Consider the following 21,700-nt stretch of genomic DNA (forward strand, 5'->3'; position numbering starts at 1 on the left):
TTCTCCCCTCTGACACTTTTCTCTTTATTCATTTATTTAAAAAAATTTTTTTAATGTTTTTTTTTAATTTATTTCTAGGAGAGAGAGAGAGAGACAGCGTGAGCAGGGGAGGGTCAGAGAGAGAGGGAGTCACAGACTCTGAAACAGGCCCCAGGCTCTGAGCTGGGAGTCAGCACAGAGCCCGACGCGGGGCTTGAACCCACGAACCGCAAGCTCATGACCTAAGCGAAAGTCGGACGCTTAACCGATTAAGCCACCCAGGCGCCCCGACACTTTTTAACCCTAGGAATGTGTCACAAGTTAATGCACATAATAGCTATTTCTGCAGGTTTTGTTTTTTTTTTTAATTTTTATAGTGTTGGGGCGGGGAAGAAGTGGATGATTTGGATGATCCAAATCGTTAAGAGAAAATACCCAGTTAAAAGTTAGAAGACATGGGGCGCCTGGGTGGCTCAATCGGTTAAGCCTCTGACTTTGGCTCAGGTCATGATCTCGCGGTTTGTGAGTTCGAGCCCGGCATCAGGCTCTGTGCTGACAGCTCAGAGCCTGGAGCCTCCTTCAGATTCTGTGTCCCCTTCTCTCTGCCCTTCCTATGTTCATGCTCTGTCTGTCTCTCAATAATAAATAAAAATGTTTTAAAAAAATTAAAAAAAAGAAGACATAAAGTAAGCGTCAGGGTCATGGCTTCCTTAAGGATAGTAATGTTGGTGTTACTATCCGTATAGTTTGAATGAGGGAACTTGCCAGGATTGCAGGTCTCTTCATGTGCTCTGCTTGTCTTTTCTTCAAAGAAAAAGCTTGAGTTCTTTGGACAAGGACCTCGATTCTTTGCTTCTCTGCCCAAAGTGGCCTTAGTGTGCATTCCTGGATTTGTCCCTGATACTAACTCGAGTGGCCCCATGGGCCTAGTTTCATCAGATGGGTGTACTGACACTGATTTAGCAATCTGATATCCTGGAGGAGGGGCGGAAGAGGACACCAACAATTATCCCAGATACCTAGTCCAGTGGCAGGCGATGCAACTGGTTCCTACACCCTGCTAATCAGGGTTGGTATGGCTGTGGAATCCTGTTTTTGCCCAGTCTCCTTTGTGTGGACAGACCAGAGGAAGATTATTCAGTGGTGGCTTCCTCCTCCTGATTTGGTCAAAGCAAAAGAGATCCGTAATGAGGAGGGCGTTCCTGCCGCATAGGCACGTGCTGAGGCACCCGGTCCCGGACGCGCCTATAGGTTTTCATGCGTGCACCAGGCCTCCCTGCGGTCATCGGGTTATTTGCTGGATTCGTGCCTTAATCTGGGCTGTGAAGCCAGCCAGACAGCTGATTCTCGTCTGATTGTAAACAACTCCGGCCTAAGCCTCACACAAACAGGGTTGGATGAAACCATTTGCAGGTTTAGATAATTTCCTACGTGCCGTCTTTGACCCTCACAACACCGTAGTGGCTGGACAGCTGTGATTCCCAGTAAACGGGCAAAGAAACTGAAGCTCCAACAAAGTGGCATATTCTAGGTCACGAGGCTGATACAGGCGGCACTGAACGCAGGGTTTCAGATTCTGAGTCCGGTCCTTTGTTGTACGACAGTCTGTCTGCAGGGAGCGTAGAGGCATCTGTAGGGTGTCCCTTGGGAAATGCAGTTAGTACACTGATGAGTTAAGAGTTAAAATTTAACCTCATTAACAAACGTAGGTACATTTGAAATTTCAACTCAGTCCATTCTAAGGAACTATTGATAGGCATTTGTAAAAAAGGTTATGCGTTCAGTTTGGGAATTGATGGATCAAATGAATTTAAATGGGATTCTTTACTGGAGGATGACTCGAGTTTTGAGTGAGGTGATGATCCCAGTGATTTTCTCAGAGGAGGGCAGGTATGAGGCCTATGACAAACTTGTCTGACCACCGAGTCCTCTTTCTGTGGAGTCAGACCCCAAGCCATCATTCTCTGAAAGTGTTGCCAAGGATTAGAAATTAGAACAAGAGGCATATGGGATCCCAAGAAAATGGAAAGATCATTCCAGGGCAGGGTTTGTCAGGGTGACGTCTGAGGACCACCTGCATCAGAGTGAGCTGGGTCCTTGTTTCCAATGTCCATTATTGGCTCTGCTCCCAATGGAGGGGACAGCGAGTAGGGCAGACTTTTTGGTTCAAAATATTTGTTGCCTCTTCTGTGAGAGAATTATTATTTCCTCAGCTGTCTAATGTCAGACTTAGCCATTGCAAATTTGGCTGTGAATATTTCAGAATATATGTCTAAAAGATCAAAACAAAAACAATAAACAACTCCCTTTTAAAAACAACCACAATACCAAGATCATACCTGAACGACTTTAAACATTTCCCAGTGTCATCAAATAGTGTTGGAATTCAGTTGTCTTATTTTCTCCCTGCTGATTTGTTTGAATTAGAGCTCCATTACAATTTCAGGGTCAACCTAATCAGATTACAGGGTCGACATTCTTTTGAGAAGCAGTCAACCGGAGAGCTGGCCACCCCGCCCCGGTAGGCAGTTGGGTTGGTGAGTATTTACCTTTTACTAAGGGAACTTGGCTTACTCGGAAGAAAATCTAAGGTACAGATCATGTAAAGGAAAAGTTACATGAAGAAGCCCAAGGGTGGATTGGAATGAGGTTACATGTGCATGCCATAATGACCAGCACGCTCCCTTTGGTAGAGCACCTGTTTACCTTGAAGCTTCTCAAGAGTTGAGGCAGAAAGAAACCTGGTCAGATCTACCATTCACAGTGTCCATAAGATTAAATTCAGGTCCAGGAAGAATTCTTGATACTAAGATCATATAAGAATTTTTCACAAGGACCCTCCTATAAAGGTGATACTCGGGGAGGCACCTGGCTGGTTCTGTCAGAAGAATGTGTGACTCGTGATCTTGGGGTCATGAGCTCGAGCCCCACGTTGGATATAGAGATTACTTAAATAAGTAAACTTAAAAAAGTGATACTGTGAAGTATTTGGATAATAACACCCTGATGATAAACCCAATGACAGATACTTTGAGGTGTGCCCAGACACTGAACACACGAGGGCAGTTGCCTGAAGCCATAGTGAGTTGATTGTATTCAGACATACTCTATGAGAATATGCCCCAGTTTGCTTGACAGAGTTCCAGTTTATGTCTGTAGATTTCCCTTGTCTCAGAAGTGTCCCCATTTCGTTTTTAAAACAAAGCATACTGTCATCCTATCTTGAAAGCACCTCCCAGATCTAAGGAGGCCCTTCCCAATGCATCCAACTGCAGTGATGTGCATTGTCCCCCAGGCCGACGGGACAGACTCCCCTGATAGCTGAGTCTCTTTCCTAGTGGATCTCCACACCTCTTGGAGCTGAGTAACACTATTGCTTATGCTAATACGTGTGTGAACTTGCTCACTTGTGTGCAAGCCAACAAACCAGACAGGTTTACCTAAGTTACAAATTGCAGAGGGCTGCACTGGGACCTAGGGGGAAATCCCAGTATCCTGCACTTCTGTAAAGGCCTACCTCTTTTCAGGCTGGGGCATAGCTCTTTCTGATCAGACTTCAGGGAGGAGACCCTGGACAGTTCAGACTTTTTCTTAGGAAGCCAAGAGTTTTAACACATGAATGCATGGGTGGTATAATGGACATCTGTTATTTTTGCTTCCTTCATTCCACCGCTGATAATTTCATTCTGAGATCTCCCTCTGAGGAACCATTCTGTTTCCAGCTCTCAGTCCATGTGGTTCTGGTGAAGCTGACCACAGCTGAATTGGGGTGAGCTGGTGACCTAGGTTTAAGCCAGTCAGTACATCATATTCTATGGGCCTGGTGATTGGTTCAGGGATGGATACATGGTCAGTCAGATACTTTTGCCAGGAATTATTTATTTATTTATTTATTTATTTATTTATTTTTTATTTGAGAGAGAGACAGAGACAGAGAGAGCACAAGTGCAAATGGGGGAGAGAGGCAGAGGGAGGGAGAAAGAGAATCTTAAGCAGGCTCCATGTTCAGCATGGAGCCCAACTTAGGGATTGATCCTATGGCGCTGGAGTGATGACTTGAGCTGAAATCAACAGTCGGATCCCTAACCAGCTGAGCCACCCAGGCGCCCTGGCATGGAGAAAGGTCTTTAATATATCCATGACACGTGATTTTGAGGAATATTATCTTTCTGGAAAAGCAATTATTCAGAAGTTACAAAATATACTCCTATGTAACAAAATGATCAACTTTCATGGAATTGTTGGCAATGAACTAAATTCTGGCTGCCATCTCAAGAAACAGGTTTTAATTTTAGGGTAGTTATTTTAAGGCCAATCTTTCTGAAAATAGTTAATTAGGAAGAATGAGATAGTCTATTAAAACCACTCCTAGTCTGTGACAATAAAACTACACCAGCATCTAGGTTATTACTTAGGTGTTTCCTCTAATAGAAGAAGTCTGTGAAAGCAAACAACCAATTAGGGACAGTCGGGCCTTGAGAACTTTTGGAGGCCGATGAACTAATTCTCATCTAGGGGAGCTAAGTTCTAATGGTTTTAAATGGCCCATGTGGGTGAAAAACCACTGGCTTGGGAATTAGAAAGATTAGTTAGAATTCTAGTTTCAGTTCTGATGCTAAAATTAGCTCATTGAGTCTGACCAAGTCCTTTTCATCTCCAGGAGTCAGTTTTTCTTCAAGAAAACAAAGAATTTAGGCTAGATGTCTCCTCCAGCTTTAAGATTATGATCCAGTTATTTGGGAATGGCCAATCTACGGTCTCTTTGTTAATAGAAAGACTTCTTCATAGAAGTCAGAGTGGTTTCTAAAATACAGAAAAAATAGTGGCATTTATTTCATTTTCCCTTGTATTCATGTATGAACCCCGTCTTCTGTACTTTGGCCCTTAGTGAAAAGAAAACAAGGATCTATGTCAGGAAGAATTAAAGCTAAGTATAAAGCATGGTGTTCACACATATATTATTCAACAGGTACTTTGTTATTGGGCTAGGAGTATGAATGTGACATGACCTTTGTTTTTAAAAAGCTCTCCATGTTAATAGTAGAGACAGATTATAGTTTTAAGTGTTACCACCAAAGTAAATATACTAGTTCTGAGTCTACAGTGGAGGAATGCTTAAGCCCGTGAATTTAGAATATTCTTAGAGCTGGCCCATATGTTTTCATTTTATAAAAGTTTACTTATTTATTTTGAGAGAGAGACATGGGAGGGCCAGGGAGAGAGAGGGAGAAAGAATACCAAGCAGGTTCCACGCTGTCAGCACAGTGCCTGATGCAGGGCTCGAACTCAGGAACCATGAGATCATGACCCAAACTGAAACCAAGAGTCCGATATGCAACCGACTGAGCCATCCAGCTGCCCATATATTTTAAAAATGAATAAAGATTTCTTGGCAGAGAGATTATCATGTATTATTTTTATTATTATGGAAATAAACCAAAGGGGATATTTGGAAAATGAATATATGTATGTAAATTCTGATATATTTTCCCCCCTGGTGGATTTGTTCTATTTGAGTTAATGAGAGCTAACATTGAATGCTTAGGTCTTACACTGTTAGGTATGTTACATGTCATGTCACTTAACAGAACCTTTGAATACCTCATTTTACATGATTAGATTAGAAGACAGCCAGGCTGGAGCAAATGGCAAAATTAGGATTCCAAATCATGTCTACTTATCTCCAAAGCTCTTGATCTTTCCATGACTATGCCATTTCTTATAAAGAATGCGGAATTTTCTTCACAGCTCTAAAAATGCATAGATTCTGAAGCCCCTCCCTTCCTAGTAGTTGCCAACTCATAAAATATCTCCTCTCTTCTTTGGAATAGTGGAATCTTTTTCAAGCTTGTTGATTGAAAGACTCATCTGTGGACCTTCCAAAAATGCAGGTTCCCAGGCCATACCCCTGGAGATTCTGACTCAGGATTGGATCAGGGCCTACAATCTGTGTTTTTAACAAGCACTGGAATCCTGTGAGCAGTCAAATTGGAGGAAGTACTGGGTTAGTGCCCTTGCCTAACTTATCTAAGTTTTATTTCTAAGACTTACTCCAACCCATTTCCCCCACTGTTTTTCAGCATTACTCTTAAGGCCCCGGAAGATTTCCATACCATTTCCAGTAGTGCTTTATTCACTAATAAGAATAAATACTACTGTTTATCGAGCATTTTTTTCATTTACTATTCACTCTCGCCCCCCACCCCTTGGACAGAAACTCCAATAAGGGGCTGACACTGCAGTACCCGGGCGTACAGTGGGCTCCCAATAATTACTTATTAGGCCAGCAAACTCACGAGGTAGTTACTATTAACCTTCACTTGAAAATACGGAGGAAACGGAAAGAGAACCAGCAGAGCTGGGACAGCTTGTAACATAACCACAATTCGGGATGGATGGTCTCCCCACCGCGGGCCGCCGGTAGCCGCAAGACTCTCGCGCCAGCGGTTTTCTCCAACGCTCGTCCTTCCGGAGGTGTTCGGCGGCCATCCAGCCCACGCCAAGCTCCTGGGAAGGTCACCTAGAACCTTCACAGACAACACTAAACAGCTCGGAGGACGGAATCCACTTTCCCAATATGGCGGGGCCGGTCACGTGGGCCAGGGGGCGGGCCGAGGCTCTCTGGGAGACCCGCTGCAGGTCACGTGGCTCGGGGGCGCAGCCGTAACTCCGCCAGAACCTCCCAAGCCGAGGCTCCTCGTGGGCCACGCCCCCCGGCTCCTCCGGGGGCTCACGCGCCACGGAGGGGTGGAGTCTCCCTCGTGACCTTTCACCCCAGCATGGCTGCGCCCGTGGGACCGGTGAAGTTCTGGCGACCCGGTAAGGCCCTTGGAGGAACGCTGAGCAGATGCGGCGGCCTGACTTTGGTCTTGGCCCCGCAGCCGGCGCCCTGGGGCCTGCGGACCTGCTCGCAGGCCTGACCTCGGCGGGCTGGCCACCGCCGCCTCGGAGCTGGTGGGTTCTGTGGCTCTGGCGCTCACCGTGGTCCCGACAGACTCGGGGGTCCGCCCCCAGACTGGGCGTAAAGTTTACGTGTGACCTTGTTCGAGTCTCAGCTTCCCGGGCCTCGTTTTCCTCACCCCTGATGCCTGTCTTGCCCGACGCCAGGGAAGCGCCGAAGCGCCCACGCTTGTCCTGTTACCGCCCTGGGGCTACGCTGGGGCCGCACGGGCGGTGCTGCTGCTCAGAGCTTAGGAGCTCAGGCTTTGGAGTCGGGCTGCCGGGGTTAGACTTCTCGGCTCTGCCGTATGGTAGCAGAGTTCCTTTGGGCAAGTCACTTAATTTCTTCTGAGACGCCTTATTCTCCTCACTTGTGAAGTGGGTAGAGTAGTAACTATCCCGTGGGATTGGGTAACGAGTACAGCGCTTTGTCTGACGTAGAGGAAGTCCTCATAAAAAGGGAAAGAAGCCTTATTTTGTTTTAGGGTAATTCTTGCCCATCCAGAGTCTACCAGAAAGTGACCATCCTCTTTCGTATTGGCTATCACCCACTTTCTCTCTTGCAGAGAAACACGAATCTTAGTCACAAAATGCTTTGCCTGATTTGTTTTAATTTCCTCATTAACTAGGATTTTATAGAACGTGTACGTGGCCAGATCCTACTAGATACATTACTTCCGTCCCTTCCACCAGTTTCTTGTAAAAACCGAAAGTTTCTTAACAATTACCAGCTTGTTTTTTTTCCAGCACTTGCACCTCTGCAGGTCTGGATGTGCAAAGTAGATTGCAGCAAAAACGAAATGAGAGGGAGTTAGATGGAATTCTAACCATCATATAAGTGATGTAGGAGAGAAGCCAAAGCAAAGAATGTGTTAATTCTTTAAAACAAATCTGTAGTTTGTGACTTAACAACAGCTTTATTCAGAATTTCAAATCGTCAGCCAGTTATTCATTAGGAATTTTATTTACAGCCAGAAAGATTAGATAATGAGATATCCTGTATTTTATTTATTCAAGCCTTTATTAACAGGTCAAAGTGTTAAGGATGATAAAGGCCTGAATGAATTGTTGAAAATCAGAACAGGATACTATTTTGGCTAAAGAGCATGTGGTTACTCTAAGAGTTCTTTCTGTTCCATTGTTTAGCTCATTGTTGAGGGTATGCTTACTGAACACCTAACCCTGTGATCGGGAGACAGTTGACCAGGCTACTCTCAAGATTTATTCTTTTTCTCTCAGTTAGAATACGAAGTTGGATATCCTTTAATTTTTTTTATTATTTATTTTTTGAGAGAGAGAGAGAGAACGAGCAGGGGAGGGGCAGAGAGGAAAGAAGAGTGAGAATCCCAAATAGGCTCAGTGCTGTTCGCACAGAGCCCGCTGCAGGGCTTGAACTCACTAACCTTGAGATCGTGACTTGAGCTGAAATCAGGAGTCGGACGCTCATCTGGCTGAGCCACCCAGGCACCCCTGGACCTCCTTTAGAAGAGATATTAAAATGAGGCAGAAAAAGGTGATGGTAAGGAAGATAGTCTCTACAAGTCAGTCTGTAGAGCTATCCTTGACTGCCATTTACTAACCTGGTGATTTGGCAAAGTCACTTAGGTGCCCTGAGTCTCAGTGATCTCATCTGTAAATTGGGCATAACACCTACCCAAAGGATTGTTTTTGAGGATTAAATGGAATACATGTAAAGCTCTTAGTACTAGATACACATTAAGTATTATAATTACATAAAAGTATAGAAGAGAAAGATTGTGTGGATAGGAAATACATCATAAAGATAGTGATATTTTTTGAGGTGAACATTGAAGCACAAATAAGGTTTCTTTCATGGAGAGGCAGGAGCTCTGGGCAAAGGGTGCAGCATGAACAAGGCAAAATAGGATGTGTGCCTCAAGAATGTCCTGAAAACCAAGATAATTGAGTAGCGAGATGATGTTAAGCGATAGGATAGGATATATTTTGGGTCGAGGCAGGAGATGCCGGTATTCTATTTCTAGTTCGTTATTGAAAAAAAAATGCTGGTCATGACCCATTACAAGCTTTCTATAATCCACTAATTGGGCACCCCTCAAACTAAAAAACTGGATTAGAGGGAATGCCAGATGGGAGGATGGGGGTGTTGTTGTCAGCCTTGTTTTGTAGATGGAGAAATGAAGGCATTTGTGGTTTTCAGGATTACAAACTTTACTCCTGTAAGCAGAGAGATCCCTCCCAAGGGAAAGGCAGCCATAGGCAGACAGAATGGGAGGTGGAATATACAAGAAAGAAGCAGTTCTGATTTGGTCCAATGAAGTCTTTTTTTTTTTTTTTTTTTTTAAGTTTATTTATTTTGAGAGAGACAGAGAGAGCTCGAGCCAGGGAGGGGCAGAGTGAGAGGAAGAGAGGGAGAATCCCACGCAGGCTCCACGAGGTCACTGTGCAGAACCCAACGCGGGGCTCAGACTCACAAAACTGTGAGATCATGACCTGAGATGAGATTGAGAGCCGGGCGCTTAACTGACTGAGCCACCTAGGCACCCCTGAATGACGTCCTTTGTAAGGAGGAGACATGCTCCTTGTTGATGGGCGGTAGCTCTTGTAAAACATAATATGTTTGTTTGTTCTGAGGTGGGCTTGGATGTAGGTTAGAGACGCGAGGGAGTGGGGTAGTGTAGATTCCTGTGTGGATTGCACCCTGCTGTGGGAGGAAGGAAGAGACTTTGCAGGAACGATGCTAACATATTCTAGACATGCTCTAAAGGTTGAAAACTGTTTTGAAAAGGAGAGAATTTGGGACAAAAACAGCTGGTGAGGATAAGGTATTTTTTGCAATATTTTTCCTGGGTAATGTTTACAAGAAGTTATTAAGATGTAGCGACAGTAAGGGACGAAAGGAGAGGAAACCTGCCTTTTTGAGCACAGGCTTTGTTCCAGGGCCTGTTCTATCTTTTATCTTGTTGAAAGGAAGGTCAGCATTTTGGCAAAAACAGTACAGCAGTGCCCCACTTACTCGAGTTTTGGCAATCTTGGCCCTCTGGAATATAACCGTGTTCCTAGAAATAAATGGAAAAGGGATTAAAGATCTGTGGCAATGTTTCTAAACTTAGCTCCAGGGGGTTTATGGACCACGAGCATTTTGTATCCTGATAAGTTACATTCTGGCGTATTTTTCAAAAGAGGGAGTCTATAGCCTTTATTAGATTGTCGAAGGGATGTGGGACCTCCAAAAAAATGTAAAAATAAATCAGTGGGCTAAATGTGCTTGTCACAGAGCCCCTGTATTTCCACATAGCATTATTGACTCCATGAGTTCAGAAGGCCTGGGAAATGATAGTTTTGGGTAATCATCTCCGCTGCGCCCCCCAACAGAAGGCTGCATGGCACACGTTTGAACTTCCAGGGAGGGTTTTTATGATTCACAAAGACATTGCACCCCAGTGCTGAACAGCTCTAGCTTTTTTTTTTTTTTTAAATTTTTTTTTAATGTTTTATTTATTTCTAGGAGAGAGAGAGACAGTGTGAGCAGGGGAGGGTCAGAGAGAGAGGGAGTCACAGACTGAAACAGGCTCCAGGCTCTGAGCTGGCAGTCAGCACAGAGCCCGACGCGGGGCTCGAACCCACGAACCGCGAGATCATGACCTAAGCGAAAGTCGGACGCTTAACCGACTAAGCCACCCAGGCGCCCCTGAACAGCTCTAGCTTTTGAAAATAGCTCCCTATGTCACATTATGTGTCACTTAACACTTTCAGTTTCTGTCTGAGGGCTACACAAACAAATCAGCATGAAAAGTTACGGAAGCTGATCATAAAGATTGGACCCATGTTCCTCTTAAGGCATTTACCAGGCTAAAATCCATGGTACCTTATACAGTGTTTCATGATGGGGTGTGGCTTCCCTACTCTTCAGCATGCTGAGCACCAGGTTGTCATTGTTCTTACCACACAGCCATCCTGGAAAGCTGTTGTTTTATCTGCTGAGCATGGTGGCTTCTTGGAACAGTGCTTTGCATCCAGCCACCCCAGTTCCGTGATTCAAAATGGGGGCTGCCATCTAGCGCATCCTGCTCCACTGGCCATGGTTAATTGGATCAGGCTGGGCTTTGGACCTAACCTGGGAGAAGAGACTTCCCCACCCTCCAGACCACACATACCTGGGACTCTCGGACCCCTTACCTAGTCTTTTATTTTCTCCTTAGCAGTTAAACCACTTTATGCACTAAGTTACGTTCTCTTGGGGGGCAGAATAAAAGAAAAAAGCTGTAGAGGGTAGGGCCTGCATCTGTAGTATTCGCTGCAGTGTCTCTTGCCCTTCTGTCCTTGTCGGGTGAGTGAATGGGTGATCAGTGGGGATAGTGAGCCGGGCTCTCGCACTGTCAGCAGCCTTGATTCCAGCTGCTGCAAGACGCCGAACTTAGGCTCAGGCTTAGGAAAGGAGCTGATTGAGAGGCTCTGAGATGTGAGAAAGCAAGCCAGCACAGCCTTGGAGTGCTCAGTTCCTGGGGTCCCCCGGGCCTTGCTGCTGCCATCCTGCGGTAGTGCCGCGCCTCCTTCGCCTCTGCCAGTTCCCACTGGGTTTCTGTCACTTTTAGTAATTAGAAGTAAAATGTGGAGACCAGACCTGAAATCATTGTCCTCTGTAGCATACAGTTACATGTGGCCAGTTTGGAGCCCAGTGGGACTCTCATCTCTGTTTTTGACGCTTTTAGGGAAGCTTTTTGTGTATTCCTAGATGCTTTCCTTAAGTTAAAGTTGATTCTCTGTTAGTAGTTTGAGGTAAAGTGCGTTCCTGGTGTTGTTTATTTTCGTCTTTGAATTTGTAACATCTGCACATTTTTCTGTTTGTTGGTTGCATCAGAGAGTCTGAAAACAGCATTTCTGTTGCAGGTACAGAGGGACCCGGTGTCAGCATCTCTGAAGAGAGACAGAGTCTAGCCGAAAATTCTGCAACAACCATTGTTTACAATCCTTACGCTGCCCTTTCTATAGAGCAGCAGAGGCAGAAGCTGCCGGTGTTCAAGGTAAGCTGAAGAAGCGTGTGCCGGCTTGGTCTGAAGCAGTGTGCGGTGGCTCTGTCCTTGGTACTGAAGCGAATGCTGCCCTCTTACTCTCCATGATTCACTCACTGAACACAGTGAGCTCAGGGCTCCCCTCATCTGAGAGGATTAACTTATTAAAAGATGTGTGTGTTACTTAATGTATCAATCTTGAAAGTCCTTGAGATTTTTTTAGTTAGATCTTATGTTTTAAAAAACTTTGCTTTCAGTTGTGGACAAACTAAAATATGAAGAATAGAGAAAATAGCACAATGAACTTCTGTGCCTCCAGCTGCAACAAATTACCAATGTATGGCCAATTTTAGCTTTATTAAAAATATTTTTTAATATTTATTTTTGAGAGAGATAGAGAGAATGAGCAAACTGGGGAGAGGCAGAGAGAGAGGGAGACGCAGAATCCAAAGGAGACTCCAGGCTCCGAGCTATCAGCACAGAGCCCAATGTGGGGCTTGAACTCACCAACTGTGAGATCCTGGCCTGAGCCAGTCGGATGCTCAACCAGCTGAGCCACCCAGGTGCCCCTTAGCTTTATTTTTAAAGGCCAATTTTAAACAAGACTAATTGGGAATGTGAGGTTGTTTCAGTGGAAGAGATCAACTCCAGCTGACATGGTGACGGGATTTCGGTGGTTACCGTGGGCTGTGTGCACATTCAGAACCTGATTTTACTGGTCTCATGAAGTGGACATATTCATCTCACAAGAGACCAAAGCATAAACTAGAATTCAGAATATGTTTTTTTATAGTCGTAGTTTTTCAGTACAGACAGACCAGCCTATGGACACACTTTTCTCCCTGTGGCCAAGACCACATGAGAAACCAAATTATAATCAGGAAGTGAGTGCAGGGCCAAAGGCCATTTAGATAGAGCTGAAGACTATTTCTTCATATAGCCCCCCGTGAAGGGTGATGAGCTCTCCCTGCCTCACAAGGTGCCTCCGGAATGACCTGAGAAGGTGTGGCCACCAGCACCCATGGCCATCTCTCTTTCTCTTGGATGGTGGTGGGGGAGAGCTGCCAAGTTCATCTGCTAAGCGAGTCCTTTGTCTAGACTGTGCTAATAATTCCTCTTCTATTAATATGTGCTTTCTCCAAGTGGATTTGAAGAAGAATCCTTCTTAATTTAGCCAAGGCACCTTGGTTAGAGTTTTACGTGGCACCACACATTTCACTCACTCATGTACTGACATTTCTGGATTTTGCCCTCAGGCGATTAGCCTCATCCCTTTATCCAGTGTGTGTGAAAGTAAACAGGTTTGCCCCTCAGGAGGTAAGATGATAGGTTCACTGTTGCTGCCTCGCCCAAAGGGACACAGTTTGAGCTGCAGTGAGGTAGCCTTTGTGCCGCGTGGTCTTGCCTCACCCTGTGAGCTTCTGTTTTGTTGTCTATGACATGGGACTGATGGCGCCTACCTCGGAGGACTGACAGGAGGCCCCAATGAGATAATCCACATAGAGCCCTTAGCAGGGTCCCTGACATACAGTAACTGTGCAAGGACACTGTCACCGTTCACCAAGTATTTAGTTTTGGCCTTTTCTTGCCTGTCCATCCTCTAACTGAACTTAAAAGAAATGATACATGAAACAACGTGAAAAATTAATCAGGATTTAACATATGTTGACGGAAATTAAAATGGTAAGAAGAGGGATATAAGTTACTGATAAAAAGCAAAACAGAATTTAAGCACGTTTCAGACCTCATGAGATGTTAAACATAAATCTAGACAAAAAGGGTAAAAGTTACTCATTCCCCCAACCCCTCCGCCATTAAAACTGAAAGTAGATTTAAAAACAGAAATGGAAACTAAAGGGGCAATACATTGAAAGTCACTCCCTTTCCCCCCGATGACATTATAAGGCTGCCTGCTCCTCCGATCAGGGCCCTGGCGGCCTCTATGAGAGGTTTCCTCTTACTCCCTCAACAGCCACCTCTTGAAGCCCAGTCCCCTCCTCCTCACCAGCCCTCCTGGATCTCCCCGCTTGGGCCTCTGGGCGGTAGCATTATTCTCTGTCTCCAAATTGGAAATCTTGGCATTTCTCTCTCCGGTGTCACACACTGGACATCTCTGTTCACAGTCCTTTGTATTTAGGATGTGACATATGAATTAATTGCCTTCAGTGTTTTCGTGCCCAGTCTCGTGTGGTGCCGCCCGGCTTTCTCACAGCACTGACAGCCCGTCCAACCCCCTGGGAAAGTCCGGACTCTAGCTCTGCACTCACGGCCTTTCACAGGGAAGCCCAGGCCCCAGCTCTCCTAGCTCATTTCCAAACCATTCCTGGAGCTTTTTCTGGGCTTTTTTGATGCCCCTGGAATAGTGTTGGTACTATTTGCTTGTTTCCATCTTCTTTCTTTTGCTTATGTTATTTCCCTTTCCTGGAATGCCTTGTCTGTTTCTGTCTGTATTCAGATTGTCTTTCAAGTTTTCCTTGACCATTGATCCATTTATCCATTCACCCACCAACCGGATGGATTTTCCATTTACAAAATACCTGCAAAGATCCCAAACCTCTCACCTTCCTCCACCCAGAACAGAAGACAGCATGGAGTCTGGCATATGAACTAGTCTGTATGGGCCACCTGCAGCCAGAGTCTCCTTTGGGGGCTCGAGACCTGCACATTCCTGGGCTCTTCCCTAATCCTGCTGAATCAGAAACCCTGAGGGTAGGCCTAGGAATCTTCATTTTTTTGGGTTTTGTTTATTTTGAGAGAGAGAGAGGGCAGGGGAGGGGCAGAGAGAGAGAGAGGCAGAGAGAGAATCTCCGGCAAGCTCTATGCTGATAGCGTGGAGCCAGACACGAGCTTGAACTCATGAACCATGAGATCGTGGCCTGGGCTGAAATCAAGAGTTGGACGCTTAACTGACTGAGCCACCCAGGTGCCTTAGGAATCTTCAGTTTTTCACAAATATCCTAAGAGGTTTTTCACACTGAGATGTGAAACTATTATACTTAGACCCTGTATAATGCCAAAGTCAAAAACCCCAAACTGCCAGCACCTCCTTGGGTCAATTAGGCAGCATCTCTGCTCTCCCAGTCCTTGCCACATTATTGGTGCAGAATCAGACAGACTGAGCAATGGTCAGGGTAGGGGAACGTGGCAGGGTTTACTTCATTCCAAGCCAGCTATTTATAGAATACCTTCATGACTCTCGAATGTCAGGTGCATCTGTAAACAAATGTGGGTACAGAAGTACATTCTGCAGCTAAGTAGACAGGATGTGGAAATGATCTCCTGAGTGTTCCAGGGCCAAACCAGTATCTCTTCTCACACTGAATGGGGAAAGGAAGGCTCATCTGAAATCTAGATGTAACCTACGGGTGCTATACTGTGAACTCAGATATAGAGGTAGAGCTGAAAGCGTATTCTTTTTTCTTTTTTTGCAGTTAATAAATCGAATTTGTAATTAGATAATACATAATTGTACAAAATGTAAAGTTCTCCTTCACATCCTTGCCCCTCCCCGGCCACCCTCTCCTGCTCCTGAAGAGAGTACAATGACCAGTTCCTTGTTTTATTTTTCCCAAAGATAGCTTGTACATAAGCATATATGTATTTACTCTTTCTTTAAAAGCACAAATGGTAGTGTATTATTTAGTGTAATTCTGTGTCTAGCTTTGCTCCCTTAACATATCTTGTTGACCAGTCCTTATCAGTGCAAATAGACATTTGTCCTTTTTAACAACCAGGTATATTCCATTATTGGAGCATTTCATAACTGACTTAACCCTATTGATGAACATTTAGAGTGTTTGAATTTTTGGCTGACATAAACAGCCCTTCAGTGAGTATGCTGTATGTAAACTTCTTTGTTCACATGTATTAGTATGTCCACAGTTAAACTCCTTGGAAGTGAAAATGTTGAATTGCAGGTTACGTCCGTTACATATTTTGATGTGTTTTTGCTCTCAATTGCACTTGGTTCAGCTTATACAGACACCAACAGTGTCTGCAAGTTGGAAATATATTTTGATAGTTCTTTTCAAAATTTACTTGCCTTTGGCCAACAGCTCATTTCATAATGTTTAGAAATCTTTGTTTTGTTCTTTTGGGGAAACGTATGGCTTTTTTACAGTGTATGGTTGTATTTTTCAGCTAAGGAATCATATATTATACTTAGTAGAAAACTACCAGACAGTGGTGATTGTTGGCGAGACGGGATGTGGGAAGAGCACACAGCTCCCACAAGTGAGTATGTACTTAAATGCGTCTTTGCACTTACCTTTGACTGGAAGGGTTTTGTAACTTGAGGACTGTCTTTACTATAATTTGCATTTTTAAGATCTCCCGTCAGAGAGAAAATATTCAATCTGACTAGATATTTTTTATTCAACCTTTGGCTCTTGTGATTTCTTTGATTAGTGTCGAAGTAACGCTTGTCTTTGATTTGTTGTTAATTCCAAAATAATGACTGAATAACCAGACTCTGAAAGGAACAGAAGGAGCTCCTTCAAAGAGGTGGAATGCCTGGTTTTTGCCTTCAGATAGTTACCGGTGAAGAGGAAAATAAAATGAATACTGCTGTAGTTGTAAATAAAAATGGACTACTGAAGAAGTACGTGGTACTGTGGGAGGAACCCCCCATTACAGGGCAAACCCCTATCTAATGTGGACACAGGTGGACAGAAGGATCGAGAAAGGCCTTGTAAGAGAAATGACAGTTGAGGTAGACACTGGACAACCAGTGGCAGCTGCTGGGAATATGGCGATCAGGGCTCCTGGGCTGTGAGAAGTGTTTGGGACGCAGCAGGAGTGCAGATAGGGTGAGATCAAAGTTTGTCTTATGAGGGTGAAGAGTGATGGGTACGTAGTCGGGGATGGGGGTCATTGCCGGCCTGTCTTTCCTGTTTTAATGTAGATTTTTATTGAAGTATAAAATGCATGTTGAGAAGTTTTAATGTCATAATCGCACAGCTTGATAAACTTTCACAGGTGAATATACCTGTGTTACCAGCACCCAGATCAAGAAACAGAACACTGTCACCAGACCTCCAGAAGCCCCTTGTGTCCCCTTCTGGTCTCCTGGCCTCTCCGCCTGCTCCCACAACACAAGGGTTTCTCTTACTCTGGCTTCTAAGACCGTAGATTTGTTCTGCCTATTTTTGAACTTGTATAAAGAGGTAATATAGCTTCTTTTGCCCAACCCAATAATGGGTTTCGGATGTGGTCCAGACAGGTATTTCTTAAAAGGTCCCCAGGTGATCTGTGCAGCTAGGGAAAGGTAGGCGGAAGGGAATGCACAGCAGTAGAGGAAGGACAGCAGAGCAAATGGTGACCTGGATGGAAAACATGTACACATGGTAACAAGACCCTGGCAAATTACTTGCTTTTTACAGAGAGCCACAGGAGAAGGGCCATGTGAAGTTACCAAGAGATTGCCAGAGAGTAGTGATAATCATAACCATCATTGTCATAAAACAAGTAATGAGTAAGAAATAAGCACTACATAAGTGGTCACTTTGCATGTATTGCTCTGTTTAACGCCCAGTGCCCCTGCAAGGCAAGTACTGTTATTACCTTCATTGTACAGACGAAGACGTTAGAGAGCAGTGATGTGTTGGGGGAAACATAGAGCAGGGGTGGAAGCTGGGCCATGCGAGCTGAGATGGCCTCAGGTTGTTTGGAATTCATCTGTATGGTTATTTAGTCACCTCAACATAACTATGTCCTGTTAACAAAGAACCTGAAAATCTCAGTTGCCTAAGAACCCAAAGGTGTATTTCTTCTTTGCACTGTGTGGTCTTGGGCTGATGACCCAAGTTGGCTGCTCCACATGGATGGTCCCTGGGACCTAGGCTGCTGGCCCAGTTCTTGTCTGGGCCTCGGGAGCCCTATGGTAAATGGCAGAATTACGAGATGGCACAAGTTTTAAGACTCGTGATTGGAAGTGGCCCTCCTCACGTTTCCTTGGAAAAGCGAGTTTCATGGCCAGGCCTGATAGTGGTAGGGTGGCGGCATATATATTCCTCCTATCAGGTGGGCGGCAGTTAGTCGGATCCGTAGTACCATAGTACTGTATGGCACAATGATCTGGTCATTTCCCCCTGTGAGGCCTAGCTGCCAGGGAACAGAGACAGCCTGCGGAGCAGCGAGCCCAGGGAAAGAGTGGCCTGGAGGCCAGAGAGCGGGGTCTGAGGATCTAGCCTGGGCAGTGTGGCATCAAACAAACCTAATTCGTGTTAAATGTTAAGGTTTATTTTAACTTTTAATTTATTTTCATATTTTTAATTTTGGAGCAATATTTAATAGGCTCACATGGTTTAAAATTCAAAGGTGTGGAAGACCATCAAAATAAAGGATTTCTCTTCTGCTCTGTCTTCTGATGTGCCTTTCCTTGATATAGATACAACGGATGTTAATTTCTCAGACGTTTTCTTGCATTTACAGAGAAGTGTGGCATGTGTACTTCTTTTTAAAGCACGAATGGTAGCATTTGTACATGCTTTAATGTACCTGGTCTTTTTTTCCACTTAATGTATCATTTTTCAGATGCGTAGATCTACATTATTTATTTTACCAATTCCCAGTTGATAGGCATTTAGGTTGTTTCAAGTTTTATATTTTCACAGTGAGACAGTCAATTTGCATCTATATCATGTTGCACACATTTGGGTATTCTTACAGAATAAATATAGTAGTTATGGAGGTGCTGGATCCAAGGGCACATACATTTGAATTTAATTACTTTTAAGGAAGTGTATTTTCTTATAGGCATTGTGATTTTTGAATGCATTCACAGGGTACAAAATTGAAAAAGCACAAAAGAATAAAATGGTAAAGCGTGAGTCTCCTAAGCTTTGCTGGTGAAATTGGCTAGGTCATTGTGATAGATGATTATAGGTCCGAATATCTGCTACCCCTTGTGTGGACTGAACATCTCCCTTTCCTGACCACGGAGTTCCTCTTCTCCGAGGCCGTCGCAGCTTCTTATTATGGCCTGGGAAAATCGGACAGGCTGAGGAGCTGAAGGTCACGGCAAGAATATGGAGCAGGCTTTTCTTAACAAACCATCTTGTTACATTTATATAATATCGTTCCTTGGAAAAGTACTGCATGCCGAAGCACCAAACGCCAGTTTTGAAATTTCACAAACTATATGTGGAACCTAGATGATATTTTTTCCCCAGAGCTCTGTCAAAACAATGGATTATGCAAACAAGCTTCTTTACTACAACTTTTATTAGGGCTGTTTTAGATGGAGTGCTTCCTAATCCCACTCCTTAACAAGAGGACCAGATTTGGTGACCCTTAAAAAGAGCGGAGATGCAATTCAGCGTGACATACACTACCTTTTGAGAGCAACACTATACCTGCTTTTGCAGCAGCTTTGAATTTCCATCTGTCAGCAGTCACAAGCATGCAGAAGTCTGAATCACAGGTGTATTGAGGAGAATGGCTTGGTGGAGAGGTTCATTATTAGGGAAATTATTTTTCTTTCGGTTACCACTGTTCCGAAGAGATTGACTACAAGTATGTGTGTGTTATCTTGGATAGGAGGAGGATTGTGTCCTGGTTTTGTGGCAGGGCTGTGGTTTGCGGAGCTTAAATTCCAGTGCTTAGATTTTCACTCTGTCCTTGGACAAGTTATGTGATCTCTTTGCGTGCTTATCTCTAAATGGTTTATGATCCTATTAACCTTCCTTATAGGATTTGTTTCGAGGATTAGTTGGGCTCCTGCATGCAAGGTGCTCAGCACAGCTCTGGCACGTAACAATGTGGTCCTTGAATCTTGGTTATTATTTCATTTTTTTCCTTAAGTTTTATTTTTCTTTATTTTAGAGAGACAGAGCATGTGGGGGAGAGAGGCGGGGGGGGGAGAGAGAGAGAGAGAGAGAGAGAGAGAGAGAGAGAGAGAAAACCTCAAGCAGGCTCCATACTCAGTGAGAAGCCCGCCACAAGGCTTGATCCCATGACTGTGGGCTAATGCCCTGAGCCAAAATCAAGAGTCAGATGTTCAATGGACAGAGCCACCCAGGTGCCCTTTAGGTATTCTTTCTTGTAGCTCTGGATTTGCATTTGTGTTGTTTGGTGTGGTTGGTAGTGTCTTGTGTATGTGTTTAATATTTAATACAAGAGAGAAACTTTACAGTTTTTATAGCAAAAAACCTACATTATCTAAAACATGTTGTTCCTTACAGTCATTTTTTTAACTGTCATTTCTAGCTAATTTTACACTAACGGAAAAGTTGTACAGGTAACGCAGAATTCCCTTAAACCTCTCATCCCACCTCCCTTAGTACAGTAGTCAAAAGCAGGACATCGCCGTTGGTACAGTGCAGAAGCTGGGCTAACCGACCTTACGCTGTCTCTTCAGTTTTCTCACTAATGTCCTTTTCCAGTTCCAAGATCCAGGACCCCATGTTGCTATTTGTTGTTATTTCTCCCTAGTCTTCTCTCAGCTAGGACAGTTTCCTAGCCTAGAGTCTATCTTTCTCATCTTTTGTGACCTACTCATTTTTGAAGAGTACTGATCATTTATTTTATAGAATCCCTATCGGTTTGGATTTGCATGATGTTTTCTCATGATTAGAATGGGCTGATGCATTTTGAGAGAGAATACCACAGAAATGCTGTGTCCTCTGTGCGTCATATCACGGGGTTTGAGATACTAACGTCTGATCACTGGTGAGGTTCATTTTGGTTAAGGTGCCAGGGTTTGCCTATAAAGTTACTGTCTTTCCCTTGGTAGTTGGTAAATATCTTGGGGGGGCGATATTTCCAGACTGCAGATATTCTGCTTCCCTTCAGGATTTTCCTCCTAATGTTAGCATCCCTCAGTGGATTTTTTTTTTTTTTTAAGTTTATTTATTTTGGGAGAGAGAGCACAAGCAGGAGAGGGGCAGAGAGAGAGACAGAGAGAGAGAGAGAGAATCTCATGCGAGCTCCACACTGTCAGTGCAAGGAGCCTGAAATGGGGCTCAAACTTATGAACCTCAAGATCATGACCTGAGCTGAGTGAAGTCAGATGTGTAACTGACTGGGCCACCCAGGTGCCCCTCAGTGGATCTGGTCTGCAGCAGTTACTCGGGTGTTTGCTTTACACTCTTCTTTTTCATTTTTCCCCCTTCATTCAATGGAATCAAATAATTCAATTATTTATGTACATCATAATAATTCTGGATTCATGGATCTATATTTTGTTCTGTGGGTTAAAATCCAATACTGTCCTTTTTAGTTTGTAACTTTGATCATTAGGAGCTCCTTTACTTAGACCCTGTGTTCTTGCTAAAAGCCTCCATCCTTTTTTCTGAATCTTTCTTTCTAGTACCACCAGGTGGTCCAGGCTTATCTTGGGTTTCCCCTGCACCAGCCCTAGAATCAGACACTTCTGCAAGGAACCCTGGTTCCTTTATTGGAGAATGGTGTTTAGAAATCAAGATTTGGATGCTAGCGTGCCCACTGCCACATTGCTGTATGTCTCATTGGGCAGATTATATGTGACTACTAATCCCCACATAGAAGAACATCTGTATGTGTATATCAGTCTGTATATGTATTAAAAACCTTGAACTTCTGCTGATACTTCTGATTCCAACCCCACACCACAGGGCTCATTTTAGCCTTTCCTTATTTGTAACTTTTCTCTAGTAGGGAGAAGCTCAGACCTCATTGTTTACAATATGTTAACTTACGTGTTAGATTCTAGTATAAACATAAAGCCGTTTTAGAATTGCTAACCCACATGCCCGTTTGGTTATTTACTAACATCTACCAGCCGAATCGCAGCTCTCTCTGTCTTTGGCTGT

General features: G+C 44.1%; 1 protein-coding gene across 1 annotated transcript in view; it reads left to right on the top strand.

The window, feature by feature from the left end:
• Positions 1 to 6,718: 6,718 nt before the first annotated feature.
• Positions 6,719 to 21,700, top strand: part of DHX35 (DEAH-box helicase 35) — a 66,645-nt gene continuing 51,663 nt past the window's right edge. Inside the window, exons 1-3 of the mRNA XM_039227187.1 lie at positions 6,719 to 6,798; positions 11,788 to 11,921; positions 16,050 to 16,142. Coding sequence (XP_039083118.1) covers positions 6,759 to 6,798; positions 11,788 to 11,921; positions 16,050 to 16,142 — 267 coding nt within the window. The 5' untranslated portion in view covers positions 6,719 to 6,758. The remainder of the gene's footprint in view (positions 6,799 to 11,787; positions 11,922 to 16,049; positions 16,143 to 21,700) is intronic.

The sequence above is a fragment of the Hyaena hyaena genome, unplaced genomic scaffold (assembly GCF_003009895.1).
Source record: "Hyaena hyaena isolate Hyena2069 unplaced genomic scaffold, ASM300989v1 scaffold_25, whole genome shotgun sequence".
Classification (NCBI taxonomy): Eukaryota; Metazoa; Chordata; class Mammalia; order Carnivora; family Hyaenidae; genus Hyaena; species Hyaena hyaena.